Raw genomic sequence first — 22,292 nt, forward strand, 5'->3', positions numbered from 1 at the left:
ATCATAGCTGACTGAACCTATATGTGCTTTGAAGAACATGAGGGAGAAGTTGCCACCCTCTTTTTCGAAGCACGATTTCCTTAGCAAAGGATACAATTCTCGTCACCCGTCCGGTTCTTGGGTGGCCCGGGCATGTTGAGTAGGACCAGCTTGGCCTCCGAGGACTTCTTCATGATAGCCTCGTTGAGTCGCAGCGCCGTGTGCATGCGTCGCACATTGGACTGGTTCCTGGACACACAGACAGACAGACAGACAGATGGAATTGGGTGTCGACGGGATTTGGAAGACAAAACTTTGCCGTTTGTTTGGATGGCGGTGGGTGACGGATGCTCACTCAAGCACGTTTTCATTGTCCTCAATTGCTCATGTCATGTCATAAATAGTCAGAAGGAGCTTTAAAGAATCTTTGGTACTTACAGGTTCTCCCATTCACTGCAGCAGGAGCAAGAAGGGAAAGATGTAGATATCAGAACCAGAGGTAGCGAGACACACTCTGAGGTACAGATACTTGCGGAACCAAATATTTTCAACTTCTTGCTGACTACTTGCTATTGTTCTTAGGAAATACAAGAACTGCATAACAAGCTGGAACTGGAATTTGCACACTTGTGAAGGTGAAACAAAGGAAGGTGCAATGTTTTCAACATTCAACTTTAGAGATAGAAGTAAACAGCAGCTGATAAAAACAAAAAAAGAAAAGCTACAAATTAAGCAAGGTTGTATTGGCTCAGGTTTGTATCATAAAACAGTATTTTGGCTTCCTCCAATTGTCAACATGCATCGCTGACAAACATATGATCATTTTTCTGCAAGTTAGAAACGAGGTGGACGTTGAAGAATAACGTTCATACAACGATCATTTCTATTTGAATGAATTCCTCCAAAACCAAGAGAACTGTTAGCGCTCATGGACGCAGTTTAGGATTGTGTAGATGTTTGTTGAACCCTTGCGAGCACTCACGGCTTCATGTTGAAGATGTCCTTGATGCCGCACGGTGTGGCAGCGCCGGCCGGCTTGCTGGCGTCGCCGTCGCACTTCTCCGTCCAGGTCATTTGAACCTGCTCCCCGGGGCTCTGAGCCACCTCGGCCGGGGCCGGCGGGGGGGCGGCGGTCGCGGGGCTGGTCGGGGTGGTGTTGTCGTGGATCAGCTGCACCTGGGCAGGGGGGGGCACAGGGGGAGAGGCCGACTTTGACTATGAGGAGGAGGAGGACGGATGGTGACGACGTGGAGATACACGTAAATCCACCAGTGTTGGAATGCAGGTCAGAGTCACAGAATGTTTGAGAGGGACAAAAGAGAGGAAGTGGGGTTCAACAACACCATCTCTTCATACTAAACAGCCACGCCTCATAAAATGTGGAAAACTGAAACGGTGACAAAAAGAAAAATATGGCATTTTCACAATTGAGTATGACATATTTCTCAGTCTTGACACATTTTCACCAATTACCACGTGTGGCCCACGGACCGCTCATTTAATAGTCCTGCCCGAGACCTTGGACAATAAGATAAACCCTGTGCAAGCTCTCTACCTCCTCCTCGGGCTTCTCCTCCTTGCCGGCTTCTGGCGGTTCTTCGCTCACACTCAGCTGGGTCGTGACAGAGGCTGGGTTCTTGCGCCGAATGGACCCACGGGATGAGTCAGTAATGCTCTGGATCTGCAAAGACACCACACAAAGGACTTTTTTTTGGTCTTTTTCAAAGAAGTAAAAAAGTCATTGTTATATGGTCCTAGATATAATACCTAGTATCATGGAAGTGAATTACTCTCTACCAAAATGACACATTGCTTCTAATATATATAATTATGGAACAGTGTAGGGTACACTAACTTGCACATCTAAGGGTTAATTAAAAAAAAAAAAAAAAAAAAAAAGAAGAGATTTCTGTTTTAGTTTGTGGTGGATGGCAGGCAATGACTCACAAAAGAGAAGTCAAAAGCACGCATGTTTCGGAGGTAAAAATAGCACAAGGTTCAGATCGATATGTATTTATTCCAGCGCTTTGCCAAGACCTTGTGTTGTCACGCTCCACAGCAAAGATGGCATCCCACTGCTTGGCTTTAGCGCAAACTACGCTTCGGTCCAGCAGCGCTTTATGTGTCACGTCAAGTCAAATCAAGGCAAGCCATGCTGAGCTGAACCCATCCAGTCAGTCTCATTTGAGAACACGTGCGTCGTTCTCAAAAGACCAGGGAGCCGACCGAGCGGGAGCTTTCTTACCTCCCTCTCGCGCTCCGTCTTGGTCAGGTTAATCTGCTTGAGCATCTGCGAGCGTTGTTCCATGACCAGGGTCTTCTCGTAGGTGTATGCCGAAATGTCGCTGTCGTGCTGCGGGGCGGGGCAAACGCACCGGTGTACCAATATTAAGCGCAAACTGTTATTTTCAGGCAATGCTGGGATAGGAATGCAAAATGCCCAAAAGTATTTTCTCAAACAATACCATTTCCACCACTTCCACCATAGCGTCGATACGGAGATGATAGAGGAAGGTGGTCAGGTCCTTTTTCATCTGGATGCTGTTGTCGTCCATCTGTGCCACGGTGAAGATGCGCATCTTGCACTTCCTCCAAACCTGAGAGTGAGAAAACAACCCTTGTTGCACCAGGATGCGTTTGCTTCCTAAAAAAAAAAAGATTGGAGCTGGAGGAGAACCTTGTGCTGGCGCAGGAGGAAGGGAAGCAGCATCAGCATGCCTCCGTCATGGACAATCCACCACACGTCGATGTGGCCCTCGGTGAAGCGTTCGCCGTTGGATGGGAAAGCCGCAATGTTTTTAGGGACCAGCAAGGCCAGGTGAGCTGCAGTGGTTTCTCTCACCAACTCTGCAAGAAGGACAAAACGCACATGTGGAATGCAGCTTCGGAATATTTGGACTATCAAACTACAACCATGCGATCGTGTTAGCACTTGCGCCTATTTCCGGCCAACCCACCGACAAAGTTCCTCCAGGTCTGATGCTCGTCGCCTTGTTTCCAATTGCGCGGCCACGACACCAGCACGGCGTTATGCTTGAGTCCGCCCAGGCCGCTGGCCTGGAGCAGATGGGAGGTGGCGTCGCGCAGGTTGGACGACACGGTCACCTGAGAGAAGCCCTTCACCTTCTCCGTCTCCATCAGTTTACGCAGCGCCTATGTGGATGTGGGTGGAGGCTTTGTTTGAAAATCTAGCCCTCAAAGTCAGCCACATGAAATTTGGTCGGCATGAGTAGAACCCACAAAAATGGATTTGAAGTGGTCGTTTTGACAATTCCCAGGGCGAACCCTCCTCTTATCTCGTTTTTTTTTCTGTCAGGACTCGTCCCCGATCGTTTCATAGTTCTGTTCGTGTGTCTGTGTGCTCGCCCCTCCCCTCCTGTGTGCCCATGATCCGTGTGATTATTCCCACCTGCCTCTCGTTACCTGTCGTGTATATAAGTCCTGCCTGCCCCTCACTCCCTGTCGGATAGCCGACGTCGTCACGTTTACTGTCCTTGTGATTCCTGTCTGTTTCGAGTCTGTTTCTGTTTGCCATCCCTGTCGGTCAGTCTGTCATGTTATTAGTTTGCCAGTTCTCGTCTGTTTCCCTTGATGCCTTATTCCATTTCCCTTTTCCCTCAACAGACCCTGGTCCAAGCTGCACTTGGTCGTCCTGCTCCATGCTCCACCCCTGAACCTGACAGGTTCAATGTAAAAAAAAATGGTGGGGGTAGATGATACCTGCTCGGCCTTCTGACTGTGTTCGTAATTGTCCAGGTAGGTGCCCACCAGGGCTGTGCCCACGATGGTCAGGCCCTTGCCCGCCTTCAGCTGGTTGGTGAGCGAAAGCAGCCTGGGCTGTTCCACGTTCTGCTCGCCATCCACGCTCACCAGCACCAGCAGCTGGGGCCTGGGGCGGAACAAAGCCACAGTACAAAAGGTGGTCAGAAACTAAACAGAAGCGGGGCGCCAAAGGGAAGCAGCTGAAAAAATTCTTGTTGCTTTGTGACGGCTGTGATGCGGAGAATCACGTTAGCCGGGAGATGGTCAGGCATGTTGTTTATTTCTCTGTTAAATTGCCACAATCTCCACACCGGTGTGTTTACCTCCAGTTCTTGGTGTGAGGAGGACCTTCCTCCAGACGCATAAGAGCGTAACGTGCGGCGCTCAGGGACAGACCTCGAATGCCGTCGCCCCACTCCTTCTCCGCACTGCCAAACGCGCACACACACATACAAGTGAATGCTCGAGTTCATATTATACGTATTGGCTTCATTTAACTTATGTATCAATATTGTTTTATAATTCATGTAATATTCATCTATACTTTTATTTGTATTTAGGTGATTTTTAGGGGTGATACACCCCTAAATAAGAATGATAGCATTCCAATTTTTGTTTTTAGATCTCAACCTCAGTCTCAATTTGCTTTGCAACGGAAGAAAATGCGGTGCTACCGATGGATGCTGATTCGAGCCGACTCCTCCTCATAATACAACAACAATATTCATATGAAGCCTCATTATTATCACTCACCCGGCAAACTCAATATACTTGTAGATGGAACCGGCAATCACCATAGCAACAATGGCGTAGTACCAGGAGCAGAGGAACATGAGCGTGAGACACAAGCTCATACCCAGGAAAGAGAGAGTCCTGTGAGGGGGAAGAAAAAAAAAAAAAAAAGACACAGGCGGTGAGAGGACATGGAAAAAACGGAGTTGCTCTTTTGGACACGCACCAGTGGTAGAACTTAAAGCGGGGCCGCCAGTTGGGGGTCCGTAGTAGAGTCTGTAGGGCGCAGGCCAGGTTGACGAACATGTAGCACATTAGGAAAAACCTGCACAAAACACGCAATGAGAGAAAAGCACACCTTGAAAGTCAGCAAACCCGGGACTTTCAACCAAAGCGTAGGGATCAAATAGTGCAAAAAGTGCTTGTCCTCATGTCAAGTGTGAAATTCAACAACCAAGTCCATTTTGGTATAAATTTTGGAAAAATGTGCCTCCGAGCCAACTGTTTCAAAATGTTTCTCTCAATTCATTCAAATAAATAACCGTCTGATTTTGCTTCTGCTTGTCAGACTCACATGGACAAGATGGGAGCCACCGAGTCCAGGGAGGCGATGAGGATGCCGGTCTCGCAGATGAGGGCGGTTAGCAGCAAGGACCATGTGGGCTCCCCGTTGGCCTTCCCATGTCCAAAGATCTACAGAACAGAACAATCCCCCACTTGTTAACTTTTCTAAAGGAGGACGTCAACTGTGATGAGACTGACCCGTAGCGCGGGTACGATTCCATCCTTGGCGATGGCCTGGAGAAGACGCGGCGCCCCCGTCAGGCTCTGCAGTCCGGCCCCGCAGGTGGAGAAGAAGGAGCCGATCACAATGACCCAAGGCGATGGCCACGCCAATGTACCGATCACCAAGTTCCCGTGCACTCCTTCCCCAAACCTGAGCCAGAGTGGGTGAGCGCTTTCAGATTTCCGAGTCACCGCGGGTATGGGAGGGAGGGAGGGTGCCACTTACTTGTCTCGGAGGACCACGCCGTCGATGCAGGCGCCGAACAGAATGACGCTGGACATGTCTGAGCGGCATTCAATAAGGAATGTCAACAATGACTGTATTTCTTCAAATAGGAGGCATCTATGTGAGAAGAAGTCTGGAGCTGTTGTCTGCTAGCTTTTAATTTGAGGGAACATCCATCGAATGCTGATGACCTCAGATTGTGTCTGTCGGAAAGTTACATTATTGCCGGCCGGGCTCTCATCGTTTCAGGGAGGCTTTTAATTTTACAAATGCTCATAATAGAACTTTAAACCATTTGCATGAGTAAAAATGAAAGACTTTAAAGTGTGCACTTGAAGACCACAAGTTTGGAAATCAATATAGTCTGGGATGAAATCTAATATCCCTCAGCTTTATTGAGTCACATTTGCATTAGCGGCCCGGCCACGCCATTAGGAAACCTAATCAAATTTACTTAGACCCTACTAGCCGATTACTGAGAGACAAGATGGAGGACACGCTCACATTTCACCTGTGATATTACTCAACTTTAGGCACGTTCATTTAAAATATGTCTGCATGCATTAGCAGACTTCGATACAGAGGCGTCGATTTGCGAATTAAAACTCTCTGTCTCGTCTCAAAGGGTGGAACGAGACACGAAATCTGCTTGCTGTGCTGCTGAGAGGATACAGACAAAGGAAGTGGTGGTGATGGCCGCGATAGTTCCCACCGGTATGGACTTCTGGGCATCGCGCAGGTCACCGGAGCGGTTGGAGCCGGCCATGATTCCTGAACAGAAGATCGCCGATGCCTAACGTCAGTATCGGGAGCAAAATGTCCACCTGGTGTCTGGAGGGCCTCGTTCACCTGTCACTGAAGGGAAGTAGATGCCAACCAGCAGCGTGAAGAAGCTGGTGATGTCGGCCAGCACGTAGCGGTTGGCGTTGGTCAGGGGGTCGTCTACGTCCTCCACGGACTCCATGTTGATCCGGGCGATCAGATCGCCCTTCTCGTAGTACGTCCCAAACAGGTTCTCTGCAAAATACGTACATGAAGCGGAGTCGAAAAAATGAAAAGCCATTCGAAACAGAGATGCTGACCTGTCCAGAGGCCGCTGGTGACTCCGGGGATGCCCTGGATCTTCGTTATGTTGTTGGCCACAAAGTATTTGTCGCAGGTGGCGTTGAGCAGGGGCGAATCACAAAAAATACGCCACAGCTGCGTGGTCACGGTCCCGTTGGCCGTTTCCACCGTCTTGGCGCATACGTCGAATGACTTGGACACGAGCGTGCGGTTGCCCAGCAAACAAACGCTAGTGCGAGAACAGAAAAAACTCTCAGAAGATTTTCAACCATGCATGGCCAAAGCATAGTTAAATGTATAGCGAAATCGGAAATATGCTGGATTGGGACTTACGGAAATTCGGGGGGATCCACGGCAGTCTTGATAACGCCGGCATAGACGGCCAAGATGGAAAGAATGACGCAGGCCAGGAAGACCAAAGCCAACTTGTTGACGTACTTGACACCGACAAACACCACGGTGGCCATGGACGTGAGCAGGATGGTACCGTAGACGCGCATATTGTTTAGCAGAGCTGCTTCCGCCTCGGCGCCCTCCAGCCCCTCCAGCGGGAAAATGGCCGCCTTGGGTACAATGTAGATCTGAACGAGCAGAGATGCAGAGATTATTATTGTTATTATTTGTGAGCAATATTGTTCGATGTTTTAAATAGAATATAAACCAAAAGTAGGGTGAATATATACATTGGCGCAAAGAATGAAATTAAAATAATCATACTAAAACCTTTTGGAAGAATTCAATACTACATATAACAAAGGTGGAGCGTAACGCTACATTGAGCATTTTGTGTATGGGAGCAAATGTTTAGAAAATATAAAGACATTTCTTAAAAATGGTGCGTCGCACAATCAATTTCCTTTCTTTGCCTGCATGGGGATTTACACTTGAAGGTCGGACGCGTGCTCCTGCTGCCTCTTGTTTACCATGCAATTCAATCAATTTTGCCCACAGGGGCAATTTTTCATTTCCATTTGTTGACTTCTTTTCAAATGTGATGAGAGGTGAGAGGAGACCTATTAGAGGTGTGAAAGCAAGGCATTAGCATTATTTTAGAGTTAAACAGGGGTCAGTGTGAAAAAAGAAACAAAAAAACAACGAAGCCAGGTTTGGACGAATCACAGTGAGGCTGATAGAGTGGATATGAAAAAGATCATGTGGTTTACATATACGTAGTATGTGTGCACACCCTCTCATAACATGGCTGTGAATTTCTATTTTGAAGTCACGTTGAATGGAAGTCAGCAAACATTTAAAGTGTCTCCAAATGAAGTGCAGGCTTTCCCGACTATTTGTTTTTGCGTTTGGGACGCGTGCACATTTTATATCCAATGTAGGTATATAATCACAGTAGGAATTGCACGTTTTCCACGTGATTGGCATCACGGGGACAGACAACACGTTTCCTGCATCACCGCAGTCGTTTCCCAAAATAGCAGCATTAGTTTCGCGCGAGGATGAAACATATTCAAATGAGCTTTTTTTTTTTTTTTTCTTTTTCTCTCAAAGATGGGCTCCTCGGGATTGTTATTCCACAATGAAAACCGTAAGCCAGCATTGACCCAGAAGACAGAATTAACCTCTAGGCTTGATCAAGCTCTGCATATCAATTAAAAACGCCCGGACAAGAAGAAGATGAACAACACACGTTCTGTTCCAATGTTCCCCATACGATTCATTGTGTATGTTTGAAGGGTGGATTTGATCCGAGCAAGTCTACAAACATATCATAAATTTACAATCATAAATTATGAACTAAAATGTCAGTGTATAAATATGAGAGTGGATGGTTGTGTGCCCTAACACTGACTTCAGCTCAGCTGCTGCGGCACAAAAGTGAAAAAGAAGTAAGTTTAGGTTTCTCACCAGGAGCAGCTCGATGGCACCCAAGATGTACATAGCTCCGGCATAGGTGGTCCCCAGGTAGAAACAGATGCCCACCGCGCCCCCAAACTCGGGGCCCAGCGAACGGGATATCATGTAGTACGAGCCTCCAGCTACACAAACACAACGGTGCAACTTCAAGATGCAATAGAATGGATGGAAGATGAATTGTCTTTTTCAAAAACTGCATTTTTAACTTCATGTCTGTGGAGATTCGCAGTCAGCCAGGCATTTCACAAAGTTGAATCAAGGCCACTGCACTCTTCAAAATGACTTGACTTGAATTATGCTACTAGGTAACAAAAAATTCATTGTTAGGCTAAGAGCACAATTGCCCAAGTGGTTAAGAGGCTTAAGAAATGTTGTGTAAAACATTTTGTGTACACTTAAAGCAGCATTGTATGACAGTGAAACATGATTCCCATGGCCATTAAATCTTATAAGAAATTCATTTGCCCCCCAAAAAAAGCCTGAATAACTGATGTTAGACTTCATGTGTTAGGCTGTAGTCATATCACGGTCAGATATATCTTTCTTAGCAGCCAAAAAAAGTCATTAATATGTAATGAGCAGGGTAAATGCAGACCCTTGGCCAGCAGCCACACGCTAATGTACGTTTCCAGGATCAAGATTCTCAATAAATCCTGCATTTTAATACATTTAATAAGTGCAATCTTCTTAGAACTAGCCTAAAAAATGATCCCCTGTGTGTCGCCAAACTTCATTTATTGCTCCGTTAATGCAGAAATCTCAGTGTGATCAATTTGTAAAGTTCCTTTTACTGTGGCAAATAATATTTATCTGTGCAAAGTCTAGTTAAATTGCGCTTTGCTCTAGATGTGTGCTAAACCTGGAATGAAGCGGTTTGGGTTAGTTAGGGTTGTGTTTAGTGTTGTTTTAAAAAACATGCAAGTGGTATAAGTCAGTTCTCAGACAAAAGTATTTGTGTAGCAATTTGTTGGTGTTACGCCGTGCTTCCCCCTTCAGTCATAATTCACTTACTCGCTTATCTCTTATTATTGTGTTTTACTACGGCATTTGCATTTTCCAATTTTGTCCAAACAAACTGAATAGAAAAAAGATAACAAGCTTAATCAGCACTGTGCAGCTATAGTCGTTCTAATTGGTCGGCACTTCCGTACTTTTCTTCGAGCCGCTCATTTGCACGCAAACCTACGCATGCGGCCTCCGTCAATATCATTTGTGTCGAAGAATCCCAAAGGGACGATTTTAGTCACGAACGGATAACTCGCCAAGTGTAGTCGGTGATAATCAAAGAGAAATTTAGAAGTGGATCGGTGGCGAACTGGGACTCCGGCGGTGTCTGCTCACCCACCTGGCACGACTCCATTGGTAGCAATGGCGCTCATGGAGATGGCAGTCAGCATGGTCTGCGCGAGGGAGAAAGAGAGAAAAATATCATTTCAAAACAATTTTCTTCTTCAATACTGTTCATTTTTCAGGCAACACATATATGAGGTTTTTGGGGTCGAGTATGACAGTCATTTTGGAGTATTTTGGGTTATTTCAGGAAGTCATTTCGTGTAAACTCCTTGACTCGGTTGGCAGTGGCACCTAAGGGCTCGGACGTCGACGAGCCAAGCCACTGTTCCTTCCCGCTAATCTGCTCCTAATGAGGCCACAAGCTCTTCTCTAGCCGCAGCAGATAAGGTCGTAATTGTTTAAGTGTTTTATCTGATGGGGGCGCAGAGGTAGTCCCACAGTCACATACGCAATTGTTGGATCACAACACGACATTGGAGGCGGCAAATTTGTCTGAATGTTGAAGGTGGCACTTCAAAATGGAACACTGTCGCAGCCTCCATCAACAAAATTGTGTCGGGGTGTTCAGACAAGGTGAAACCAGGATGTTTCATCTCATTTTCAACTGTCATTTTATTGTGACATTCACTCAAATCCCACGAGATGACTTTCCGTTTACTTTTACCAGTGTCCTACATTTCTCCACGCCTGTCAGAGGCATAAATAAACGTCATCAATCAGTGAATGTCTGAGACGGACGGCTCCATCCTATTGGGTCAACACCTGACGTCATGTGCAGTTGCACCTCCCGCCGGGTTGCACACGTGAGCCGATGCTCGTTAACCTTGAGGACAATACATTGAGAAATGGGCTAAATGAGCCATTTTAGAGTCTGAGTCCAAAGTTGTTCTTTTGAGAAAAAGTCAACATTTATCTGAGCATAAAGCAAGCAAAGTATCGAAGGTTTGTGCGTTTGCAATGAATACTTTCACGGGCTTGTCGGCACTGAGCGCAAAGGACACTTTAGGTCTGCTTGCATCCTGACCTAACGCTCCTATTTGGCCTTTGGTGGACCTTGGGAGCGGAGAGGAGATTGCTTTTGACAAGAGAGTGTCCCGCAGCACGAGAGCCCCCCCCCCCCGCTTCATTAGCACGCTTCACTACGCCCCCATTGTCAGATGATTTCTTCCGTGGTGCGCTGCAACATTCGCAGGGGAGCTGACATCCAGGTGGAGGGCAAAATGGACTCTCAGGTGTCGGCAAAAGTAAGAGAGAAGAGAAGACACGCAGCAATGTTGCATGAGCCATGGGATGTGGAGGGCAATCAAAAGCCAGGCAGCAAATAATGAGAGCGCAAAATGAAAAAAGGCTTCCAGAAAATTGAGGAAGCGTAAGAGATGAGAATTAAAGGGAAGAAAAGATGAAGGAGCCGCAGCATATAAATGAATCAGCCCTCTCCCGACGCCGCATTTGGATTCAAGACCTGCAAGTAATGAGGCCCGACCACCATGCGCACGACAGACGGACGAGGATATTAAACCTCATTGTGTCCAAGTCTGCTTTCATTATCTCCAATAGAAATATGAAAGAATAGAGATGCGCACGCGCGTGTGTGTGTGTGTTTTAATAGCTGCTTTCACGTTTACATGATCATACATTTGATTCGTTAAACGTCCAAAATGTCAGCAATGTAAAATGTGAAGGGAGCTGAAAGACAAAAAAAAAAAAATAGTACAACAGCGACAAAGGCAAAATATTAAGAGAAGAAATCTCTTTATGCACCTTGTCAATGAGTGGGTTGGGGGGTCACGCTCTCAATGATGCAAAGCTGAAGTGCACGCTTTTGCTCTTCATGTCCTGTGGATTTCACTCTTGGGTGCTGGTGGGGGGGGGCATAAGCACACGTGCACACGAGCTGCCCCCACCCCCAGGGCTGGGTGGTGATGTGTTATGTAAGAAGCACAGGAGGAGAGCGAGGTGACGGGCGGTCCTCGCGCAGCATTCACACTGGGGCTTATCACCCTGGGGCCTCTGCAATGATCTCAGCAGTGTGACTGATAAGAAACACGCCTCTTACACCGTGTCTGTCTGTCTGTGTGAAAGAGAATGAGAGACGGACGGAGAGGACATTTGCGTGTGTTTGTGTTGCTGTCAGTGTGAGCCAGCTCGGAGCTTGTTTTTGCCTCTCTGTGCACAATGTTTTCATCACGCTTACAAGATCAATATAAACTGGGATGGATGGCGAGCAAATACGAGCGGCACGCTAAACGCGAGCACGTACAAATAGAAAAAGAAAAGTGTCACCATTGGGGGATACAGATTCATGCTGTTCCAGTCTCTCTGTGTGTGTGTGTGTGTTAATGTGTGTGTGTGCGTGTGTACGTGTAGGCTAGTTTGCCATGGCGAGGATTTGAGGGGGTTGTTCTATAAATACACTTGGTGCTGGAGGAAAATCTAGGCTGCTCACACACACACACATTCTCACACGTACAGAAGGACACACATTTACACACACCGACACACAGTCCTGACAAAATGCTCAGTGAAAGTGAAGAGAAGACACGCTAAAGCAATCCTGAAGTAGGAACACTTTTGAATATGGTTGACTTGTTTCCACAAGAGCCTAGTGGTTGGGATGTGTGTCTCGCAGTCAAGAGGTCTCGGGTTTGAATTTCAAATTTGTATGTGAGGCTTTTTCTGTGGCTTCGCTGGGCAATAGGTAGGAAGGAAGGAAGGAAGGAAGGAAGGAAGGAAGGAAGGAAGGAAGGAAGGAAGGAAGGAAGGAAGGAAGGAAGGAAGGAAGGAAGGAAGGGAGGAAGGAAGGAAGGAAGGAAGTGCACTCACGGTGGTGCAGCACATGAAGACGATGACAAAGGTTCCAATGATTCCTCCGATCCCGACAAGCCAGGTCATCCTGAGGAAGAGGATGACGCCGAAGATGTTCTGGATGCAGGGCAGGTAGACGCCCATCAGAGTGCCGAGCTGGGGGGCCTGCAGGTGGACACAAGCGGTGGTTGGCTCACAATCAGGAAAATGAACAGAGAATTATTTTTTCTTACACATTTCTTCCCAATTGACTTTTCCCCTAAAAGATTTTATTCTCATAGTATTTCAATGGTATGCAGGTAAAAATGACGACTTTTCTGCTGGAGTCCTGTAAAAAAACCGTTTTTATTGTGTGCTGAGTGTATTGATGTCCATCGCACCTTTAAAACATCTCAAAGAAAAAAAAATCAAAGCTGCTGGCATCAAATCAATGTTCTCAGCTTCCATTTTTATTTCATTCCAAGCTGCACACACTCAATGCAATCCTGTAATTAACCACTCGTATTTTTTCATTGACTGGTCCTTGTGGACGGAGGGAGGGAGGGACGGAGGGAGGCTCTTCTTAACACACATTAGCAGTCAGGTAATGTCGTGTATTGCACAAGATAAAAAATGTGACACAATGCGCAGCTCGTCAGAAAGTTTGGAGGTTTTTTGAAGTAAATGTGATCTTATGTTGAAATATCAAATTGGACGAATGTGCTATTTTTAGACTCTATGCAAATTAAAGCAGATCTGAAGAATAAACAAAAGCAGATTTGGAAAAATGCTGTGACACCGGCAGGCAAAGAGGTCTATCTATTGTTAGACTTTTAGAAAAGGAAACAAAGTTTCTTCTTGACATGGATGCATGTCAAGATGGAATAAAAATACTGACTTTTTATGTGCTCTAAAAGATGAAGAAATGTGATATTAATAAAGCCTTGTGCACAGGAAAGCAGATGAGAGACAAGAACTCTGACAATCCAAATCAGCAAAGACCTTATTTTCCAATGTCTCGAACCTGTTCATTTTTTTATTTGTATTTCTATTTTTATTGAACGCCTCAGTGTTGCAAAAGATGTGGATAAAGAGGACTTACACAAAAGTCAAATGTAAAGTATGATAACAGGAATCCTGTGACACGTACACAAACAGATTTGGCAAATGAGTACACGCTTGAAACGATATAGCCAAGTAGCCACTAACAAATTGAACACTTGTCTATGCATTGAATCAGCCCGACGGACACACGCTTATCAAAAGTGCCGCTTTTCCAATTGCTGTTTCATTTGCCGACAGTCCTGTTAACGCGCACAAAATAGGTTTGGGAAGCGGGCCGGGAGCGAGCAGCGCTGATGATTTCCCGTGGGAGCGAGCCGCCCGCCACCGTGAGCGCAGGGAGGGCAGGCTGCTGCACAGCCACAGGTAGGCCAGCAGGGCACCGCTAGCGGAGCAAGCTGCCAGGCAACAGCTGCCCACCGACATGGCTCAGGTGCCTTACATGTGCACCCTTTGCTAAATTTCCCATGGCACTCAATTCCACTTCCTCACGCTCTGTCTCTCGCCGCTCGCCTTTCGACAAAGTTAAATGAAGTCACATTCCAAACACTTACTGCAAGCCTTGAGCGGCCGCTCTTATTCAACATTTAAGTGGACGTCTACCGCAGCACGGGTGACAACCTTGCTCCAATAAATAGAGACGTGGTGAACTCCCTACCCTTAGCGTGCCCCGGGTTAATGAGAAAACGGGAGCCCGAAACGGCCGACTGTTTACATCCGTGGCCGATGGATCGGTTGACATTCCAAAAGGTCAGCATAGAACGAGTGCCATCGCCCTAATGACTTTTTACGTTATTATTCCGAGCTGGAATGTACGGGAGGCCCTCGCGTAAAAGTGGAAAGTAACATCTATGCGGCACATTCGCAATGAATTTCCAATTTGAGCAAGGGAAGAGGATGTAATTAAATGACAAACGAATTAAATGGAAGGGAGGGAGGGAGGGAGACCGAGGGTGAGCTCATAATGCCGCCGCCGCCACGCTCGACTGGACAAACGGGAGTGGATAGAACAAATATGTTTCTACTCAGGTGTGCTGAATTATTAAAGAGGAGAGGCCAGCTAACCTGACCCACCGCCCCATCACATCTTCCACCCCCGGAATCTCCCTCCAAGCTGAACGCCAACGACAATGAGCTCATTAAAACAGTCATAAATGAAAGCTCGCCGGAAAGATCAGAGTCGACACTATAGGAGTCCTGGAGGTGGGGGTTGGACATTCTTGCACAAAAAAAAAAAACCAAAAATGACCAATGTATTGTAACTTGTGTATAGTGTAAGCAAGGGGATATGAATTTAGTACTTCAACTAATTGAAAAAATTGACGGTGGTAAAAACACTGCATTTCTAAATAGAAAGCTATGGCCTGAGTAAATGAAATTCCTCGCCTCATTTCAATTAGGTTCAATAGGCTCCAAAAAAGAAAAAAAAATGCACAAATAGGTGAACTTGCTCATTGTGAATATGCCAGGGAAGTCAGTGGTTTGAAACTTAGTACAAGTGCCTCAAAGTGTAATAAATGCTCACACGTTGAGAGCGATACATCAGAAGACTTGCAAAATGGGGAGCAGGGCATATCAACAATTTATGGTTTCAAAGATTTCAAATCCGTGTTAAAAGGCTCAGCCTTCTGAATCTTTCATGACGACTGAAACACTCCATTTTTTTTGTTTTTTTTTGTTAGTTTTGGTGACATAAGAGCTTGGTCAAATCCAGAATCAACCTTACAGCTCTTTAAGAGGGAACGACTTTTTCCCTGGGAACAAGTTTATCAAATGGTAGATTTGATGAATGGACTCCAATGATGAATGGAGTCCGGAGGCGGAATCTCGCTCTACGACAAAGTTCCGCTCCTACATTAGTATAGAAGTCCAAAGGTTTAAAAGTAAATATTTTTATGTGAAAGCACTTCAAGGCCATAAATGAGAAACAGATGGAAAAACAGTAAGCGTAACAATAACTGACCTGGCCTTCTTATGCCATAAACCTACGCTACTTCAAATATGATTGGGTTGTCCCAACCCAGGCGAAACTTAACTGAGCTGTACTAGCGAAGGGTAAATATGTGCAGGATGTCGTAAAGCAAGGACCCCCTTATGAAAAATCAACATGTTGATCTATGCCGATAACAGATCTTTTGCTCCAGGCCCACCGGGGATGAAAGAATAATCCCATGAGGCCATTGACAGGACAATAAGTGCGCTGGGAAATGTCACTTTAGCAGCCGCTTGGACGTTGAGCATATCAGGAAATGACATTAATCAAGATGGATGCTCATAAAAGGCTGTTGATGGGAATACTGATCCGATGAGCTGGACAAAAGGGATGACGGTGGATTTGTGTGTGTGTGGGGGGGGGGGGGGGGGGGTTACAGTATGCTGACGTGGCGTAATTAATAGTGTTGGCTCGTGAGTGAACGATGGGTTCAGAAGAACAAATCTTTTGAACGAGAGTGACCGAATCATTTCCTAAAGTGATTCGTTCTTTTTTCAGTTCACATGACTTCATCCAGTAGGTGTCAGTAATGCCCATTGAAGCTGGTGCCACCTTGCCGTATAACAAAACGAAGAAGAAAATGACGTCACTTCCCCTTCACGAACGAGTCGTGAATTGCATTTCCCGTTTACCAACGAACGAGTCTGTGAGTGAAGGAATAAGTGAGTGGGTGATTCGCATTTCCAGTTCATCGCGAGAACGGATCAGTGAGGGAACGAATCGTGACTTTCCCGTTCGCGAACGACTCAATGGGTCAACTGCCTTCCTTCCCGTGCATCAACGGATCAGTCAAAAGTGTTGCGTCTCCCTCCTGGCGTGAACTACGGAAGCCAGAATGCAGATTTCCGATTTGCCAAGGAAAGAAAGAACCACCACTTTTTTTATGCGCGTTTGCGCCAAGCGAACGGCGAACGGCTTTATTGCATGAAGGGATGCGCCGCTATGCAACAACGGGGAGATTATGCTTCTCTTTGGGTAATCTTGATTTGATAACACTTATAGTCGTTTTTAAATAACGTGTATGCATATCGTCGATCCCGGGAGATCATGGGTTTGCGCCCGTTGGTGTCACTCCACGGCAGTGCTTCGTGTGGCTGGCTACACAGTCCGATCCGGGAGGCACAGCTTCTGCCGCATCTTGCACAGCGATGGTCAGAGGTGTTATTGAAATCTTGAAAATGCAGATTTTTATTTCTCAGTCTTTTGCCGTTGGCCTGCTGCCTTAGGATGTCTTCGTAGGCGACAAGACCTTCTCTCGTTTTCTGTCTCCAGTAGCGTCTGTCTTGGGCGATAGTTTGCCATGTGTTCAGTCCGATGCCTGCGGCTTTCATATCGCGTTTACAGGTGTCCTTCTAGCGCAGCTGGGGTCGTCCTACTGGCCTCGAACCAGACGACAATTTGCCGAACAGGAGATCTTTGGGGATTCTTCCCTCCCTCGCCCATACGGGCCACGTGGCCCAGCCAGCGCAGGCGTCTCTGCTTGAGCAGGGAGAACATGGAAGGTATTTTGGTCATCTCCACCATCTGGTTACATGATCTTTCCAGGTGATCCCGAGAATGCGACGTAGACATCGAAGGTGGAAGGCATTCAGTTTCTTCTCTTGTCTTGCATGGAGCGTCCAGGTTTCGCTGCCATAGAGTAGGGTGCTCAAGACACAAGCTTTGTAGACCTGAACCCTGGTGTTTCTCGTCAGGTTGTTGTTGGACCAGACTCTTTCTGTGAGGCGAGCAAAAGTTGATGCAGCTTTGCCCGTCCGCCGAGCGAGTTCCTTGTCAATAATCACCTTGTCTGAAACGGTAGAGCCCAGGTAGATCAAGTCATGGACGGACTCCAGCGTGTGGTTTGAGATTGTGATTGCCGGTGGTGTTACAACATCCTGGCCCATCACTTGTGTCTTTTTTAGGCTGATGGTTAGGCCGAATTGTTCACAGGCGTATGCGAAGCGAGAGTGCCTGGAGTTCCTCTTCTGTGTGGGTTGCAACAGCTGCGCCATCAGCGAACAAGAATTCTCGAAGGCACCTGGTTCGAACTTTGCTCTTGGCCTTTAGTCTTGTGATGTTAAAGAGGTTGCCGTCGTGTCTAGTTCGTAAGTAGATTCCTTCTGTGGAGTTTCCAAATGCAAACTTCAGCATGACGGAGAAGAATATACTGAACAGGGTTGGAGCCAGAACACATCCTTGTTTTACCCCGCTGCTGATGTTAAATGCTTTGGATGCATTGCCGTCGTGTATGATAGTTCCTTGCATGTTTTCATGGAATGATTTGACAATGCTCAGCATGGTGGGGGGGCAGCCAATTTGTGTATGCATATATACGCCTAAATATTGTTATCCAATATATCTACTGCCATTTCACATTGGATTGCTGGTTTCAAATGTACATTTATTTATGTTAAAACTTGTCTGGTGTTTTATTCCTTGTTTTTATATTCGCCAATTAAAACATAAAAATCTGACATTTGGTTAACTTAATCTTGGCACCAGCTTCAGTGGGCATTACTGACACTTACTGGTTGAAAAGTCATATGAACTGAAAAAGCACTGAACTAGATCATTATTTACACTGAGTGCCAAAAGTCCCAATGATCGTGAGCAGCAGGGGCGGGCCCCATTTCAACCCCTTACACTGAGTGCCAAGCAGGGAAGAAATGGGTACCATTGTTATAGTCACTGGTATGACTCGGCAGGGGTTTGAACCCACAACCTCCCAAACTCAGGGCGGACACTCTCCTCTCCGGCCACTGAGCTGGTAAACACTTGTATCGTAGTATAACACTTATAGTCGTTTTTAAATAACAGACATTTGGTTAACTGCTTTATATGACAATATGTGTAGGTACACCTTCAATAGGTACACTAACCAAGGTTTAAAAAAAACAAAAAATAATAAATAAATAAAGCACAAATTTTCACTGATCTAGTCGCTTGTGAGCTGCTCCATAAAAGCATACATGTTCCATGTACTGAGAGCAAGGCTTCCATAGGGTAGTGGTTAGTGCTCTGGGCTTTCACCCCACTGACCCAGGTTCGAATCTCAGTGGGATCAAAAAATTTTCACTGAGCTAGTCGCTTATGAGCTGCTCCATAAAACCATACATGTTCCATGTAATGAGAGCAAGACTTCCATAGGGTGGTGGTTAGTGCTCTGGGCTTTCACCCCAGCGATCTGGGTTCGAATCTCAGTGGGATCCAAAAATTTTCACTGATCTAGTCGCTTGTGAGCTGCTCCATAAAAGCATACATGTTCCAGGTACTGAGAGCAAGGCTTCCATAGGGTAGTGGTTAGTGCTCTGGGCTTTCACCCCAGCGACCCGGGTTCGAATCTCAGTGCGATCAAAATATTTTCACTGATCTAGTCGCTTGTGAGCTGCTCCATAAAAGCATACATGTTCCATGTACTGAGAGCAAGGCTTCCATAGGGTAGTGGTTAGTGTTCTGGGCTTTCACCCCAGCGACCCGGGTTCGAATCTCAGTGGGATCCAAAAATTTTCACTGAGCTAGTCGCTTGTGAGCTGCTCCATAAAACCATACATGTTCCATGTACTGAGAGCAAGGCTTCCATAGGGTGGTGGTTAGTGCTCTGGGCTTTCACCCCAGCGACCCGGGTTCAAATCCTAGGGTTAGAGTAAGAGCGAGGGTTAGTTTTAGAGCTAGGGTTAGTTTTAGAGCTAGGGTTAGGGTTAGAGCTAGGGTTAGGGTTAGAATTAGAGTGAGGGTTAGAGCTAGGGTCAGGGTTAGAATTAGAGCTAGGGTTAGAGCTAGGTTTAGGGTTAGGGTTAGAGTTAGTGCGAGGGTTAGGGTTAGAGTTAGAGCTAGGCTTAGGGTTAGGGTTAGAGCTAGGGTTAGGCTTAGAGCTGTTTTTGCGTGTGTGTGTGGTGTGTGTAGTGTATATGTGTGTGTTGTGTATGTGGTGTGTAGTGTATGTGTGTGTGTGTGTGGTCTATGTCTGTGTGGTGTGTGTGGTGTGTGTGTGTGTGGTGTATGTGTTGTGTGTAGTGTATGTGTGTGTGTTGTGTGTGTGGTGTGTGTGGTCTATGTCTGTGTGGTGTGTGTGTGGTGTGTAGTGTCTGTGTGGTGTGTGTTGTGTATGTGGTGTGTGTGTGTGGTGTGTGTGTGTGGTGTGTGTGGTGTGTAGTGTATGTGTGTGGTGTGTTGTGTATGTGGTGTGTAGTGTATGTGCGGTGTGTGTGGTCTGTGTCTGTGTGGTGTGTGGGTGATGTGGGTGTTGTGGGTGTAGTGTATTGTGTGTGGTCTATGTGTGTGTTGTCTGTGTGGTGTGTGTGGTGTGTGGTGTGTGTAGTGTCTGTGTGGTGTGTGTGTGTGGTGTGTGTTGTGTGTGTGGTGTGTGTTGTGTGTGTGGTCTTTGTCTGTGTGTATGGTGTGTAGTGTCTGTGTGGTGTGTGTTGTGTATGTGGTGTGTGTGTGTTGTGTGTGTGGTGTGTGTGTGTGGTGTGTAGTGTATGTGTGTGGTGTGTTGTGTATGTGGTGTGTAGTGTGTGTGTGTGTGGTCTGTGTCTGTGTGGTGTGTGTGTGTGTGGTGTGTAGTGTATGTGTGTGGTGTGTTGTGTATGTGGTGTGTAGTGTATATGCGGTGTGTGTGGTCTGTGTCTGTGTGGTGTGTGGGTGTTGTGTGTGTAGTGTATTGTGTGTGTGGTCTATGTGTGTGTTGTGTGTGTGTGTGGTGTGTGTCTGGGTGGTCTATGTCTGTGTGGTGTGTGTGTGGTGTGTAGTGTATGTGTGTGGTGTGTTGTGTATGTGGTGTGTAGTGTACGTGCGGTGTGTGTGGTCTGTGTCTGTGTGGTGTGTGGGTGTTGTGTGTGTAGTGTATTGTGTGTGTGGTCTATGTGTGTGTTGTGTGTGTGTGTGTGGTGTCTGGGTGGTCTATGTCTGTGTGGTGTGTGTGTGTGGTGTGTAGTGTATGTGTGTGGTGTGTTGTGTATGTGGTGTGTAGTGTACGTGCGGTGTGTGTGGTCTGTGTCTGTGTGGTGTGTGGTGTATGTGGTGTGTAGTGTACGTGCGGTGTGTATGGTCTGTGTCTGTGTGGTGTGTGGGTGTTGTGTGTGTAGTGTATTGTGTGTGTGGTCTATGTGTGTGGTGTGTTGTGTATGTGGTGTGTAGTGTACGTGCGGTGTGTGTGGTCTGTGTCTGTGTGGTGTGTGGTGTATGTGGTGTGTAGTGTACGTGCGGTGTGTATGGTCTGTGTCTGTGTGGTGTGTGGGTGTTGTGTGTGTAGTGTATTGTGTGTGTGGTCTATGTGTGTGTTGTGTGTGTGTGGTGTGTGTGTGTGGTCTATGTCTGTGTGGTGTGTGTGGTGTGTGTGTGTGTGTGTGTGTGTAGTGTCTGTGTGGTGTGTGTAGTGTGTGTGTGGTGTGTGTTGTGTGTGTGGTCTATGTCTGTGTGGTGTGTGTGTGTGTGGTGTGTAGTGTCTGTGTGGTGTGTTGTGTGTGGTTAGGGTTTGAGTGAGTGAGTGAGTGAGTGAGTGAGTGAGTGAGTGAGTGAGTGAGTGAGTGAGTGAGTGAGTAGTTGAGTGTGAGTGAGTTAGGGTTAGGGTTAGGGTTTGAGTTTAGGGTTAGGGTGAGTGAGTGAGTTAGGGTTAGGGTTTAGGGTTAGAGTGAATGAGTGAGTGAGTCAGTTAGTAGTTGAGTGTGAGTGAGTGAGTGTGAGTGAGTGAGTGAGTTAGGGTTAGGGTTTAGGGTTGGGTTTGAGTGAGTGAGTGAGTGAGTGAGTGAGTAGTTGAGTGTGAGTGAGTGAGTTAGGGATGGGGTTAGGGTTTGAGGTTAGGGTTAGGGTTAGGTTGAGTGAGTGAGTGAGTGTGAGTGAGTTAGGGTTAGGGTTTAGGGTTAGGGTTAGGGTTTGAGTGAGTGCGTGAGTGAGTGAGTTAGGGTTAGGGTTTAGGGTTGGGTTTGAGTGAGTGAGTGAGTGAGTGTGAGTGAGTGAGTGAGTTAGGGTTAGGGTTTAGGGTTAGGGTTTGGGTTTGGGTTTGGTTGAGTGAGTGAGTGAGTGAGTGAGTGTGAGTGAGTTAGGGTTAGGGTTAGGGTTTGAGTTTAGGGTTAGGGTTTGTGGTTAGGGTTAGGGTTTGGGTTTGGTTGAGTGAGTGAGTGAGTGAGTGAGAGTGAGTGAGTGAGTTAGGGTTAGGGTTAGGGTTTAGGGTTAGGGTTTGAGTTAGTGATTGAGTGAGTGAGTGAGTGAGTGAGTGAGTGAGTGAGTGAGTGAGTGAGTGAGTGAGTGAGTAGTTGAGTGTGAGTGAGTGAGTTAGGGTTAGGGTTAGGGTTTGTAGTTAGGGTTAGGGTTTGGGTTTGGTTGAGTGAGTGAGTGAGTGAGTGAGTGAGTGAGTGAGAGTGAGTTAGGGTTAGGGTTTAGGGTTAGGGTTAGGGTTTGAGTGAGTGCGTGAGTGAGTGAGTTAGGGTTAGGGTTTAGGGTTGGGTTTGAGTGAGTGAGTGAGTGAGTGAGTGAGTGTGAGTGAGTGAGTTAGGGTTAGGGTTTAGGGTTTGGGTTTGGTTGAGTGAGTGAGTGAGTGAGTGAGAGTGAGTGAGTGAGTTAGGGTTAGGGTTTAGGGTTAGGGTTTGAGTTAGTGATTGAGTGAGTGAGTGAGTGAGTGAGTGAGTGAGTGAGTGAGTGAGTGAGTAGTTGAGTGTGAGTGAGTGAGTTAGGGTTAGGGTTAGGGTTTGTAGTTAGGGTTAGGGTTTGGGTTTGGTTGAGTGAGTGAGAGTGAGTTAGGGTTAGGGTTAGGGTTAGGGT

At 46.6% G+C, this 22,292-nt stretch overlaps 1 protein-coding gene and 1 long non-coding RNA gene across 5 annotated transcripts in view; one reads left to right on the forward strand and one right to left on the reverse strand.

Annotated features, from left to right (window-relative positions):
* Nucleotides 1-22,292, reverse strand: part of slc12a5a (solute carrier family 12 member 5a) — a 102,735-nt gene that overhangs the window by 6,548 nt on the left and 73,895 nt on the right. For 3 of the 4 annotated variants that reach the window (XM_088389356.1, XM_088389357.1, XM_088389359.1), the window contains 22 exons: nt 12,539-12,685; nt 9,768-9,822; nt 8,414-8,544; nt 6,884-7,131; nt 6,568-6,779; nt 6,335-6,502; nt 6,158-6,256; nt 5,486-5,543; nt 5,236-5,410; nt 5,048-5,166; nt 4,700-4,798; nt 4,495-4,614; nt 4,065-4,169; nt 3,700-3,868; nt 2,937-3,132; nt 2,657-2,826; nt 2,445-2,576; nt 2,225-2,332; nt 1,535-1,660; nt 962-1,194; nt 418-432; nt 95-228 (listed from right to left, as the gene is read on the reverse strand). In XM_088389356.1, the coding sequence (XP_088245482.1) occupies nt 95-228; nt 418-432; nt 962-1,194; nt 1,535-1,660; nt 2,225-2,332; nt 2,445-2,576; nt 2,657-2,826; nt 2,937-3,132; nt 3,700-3,868; nt 4,065-4,169; nt 4,495-4,614; nt 4,700-4,798; nt 5,048-5,166; nt 5,236-5,410; nt 5,486-5,543; nt 6,158-6,256; nt 6,335-6,502; nt 6,568-6,779; nt 6,884-7,131; nt 8,414-8,544; nt 9,768-9,822; nt 12,539-12,685 (3,019 nt within the window). The remainder of the gene's footprint in view (nt 1-94; nt 229-417; nt 433-961; nt 1,195-1,534; nt 1,661-2,224; nt 2,333-2,444; nt 2,577-2,656; nt 2,827-2,936; nt 3,133-3,699; nt 3,869-4,064; nt 4,170-4,494; nt 4,615-4,699; nt 4,799-5,047; nt 5,167-5,235; nt 5,411-5,485; nt 5,544-6,157; nt 6,257-6,334; nt 6,503-6,567; nt 6,780-6,883; nt 7,132-8,413; nt 8,545-9,767; nt 9,823-12,538; nt 12,686-22,292) is intronic. The other variant, XM_088389358.1, reaches the window with a different exon arrangement.
* LOC148391373 (uncharacterized) lies at nt 3,400-8,045 on the forward strand. The gene is made up of 4 exons (XR_015861246.1): nt 3,400-3,522; nt 3,604-3,735; nt 5,042-5,424; nt 6,111-8,045. It is a non-coding gene; the product is annotated as an uncharacterized LOC148391373 (long non-coding RNA).

Source organism: Syngnathus floridae, chromosome 11, assembly GCF_059516105.1.
Source record: "Syngnathus floridae isolate MCC-2025c chromosome 11, RoL_Sflo_1.0, whole genome shotgun sequence".
Taxonomy (NCBI): Eukaryota; Metazoa; Chordata; class Actinopteri; order Syngnathiformes; family Syngnathidae; genus Syngnathus; species Syngnathus floridae.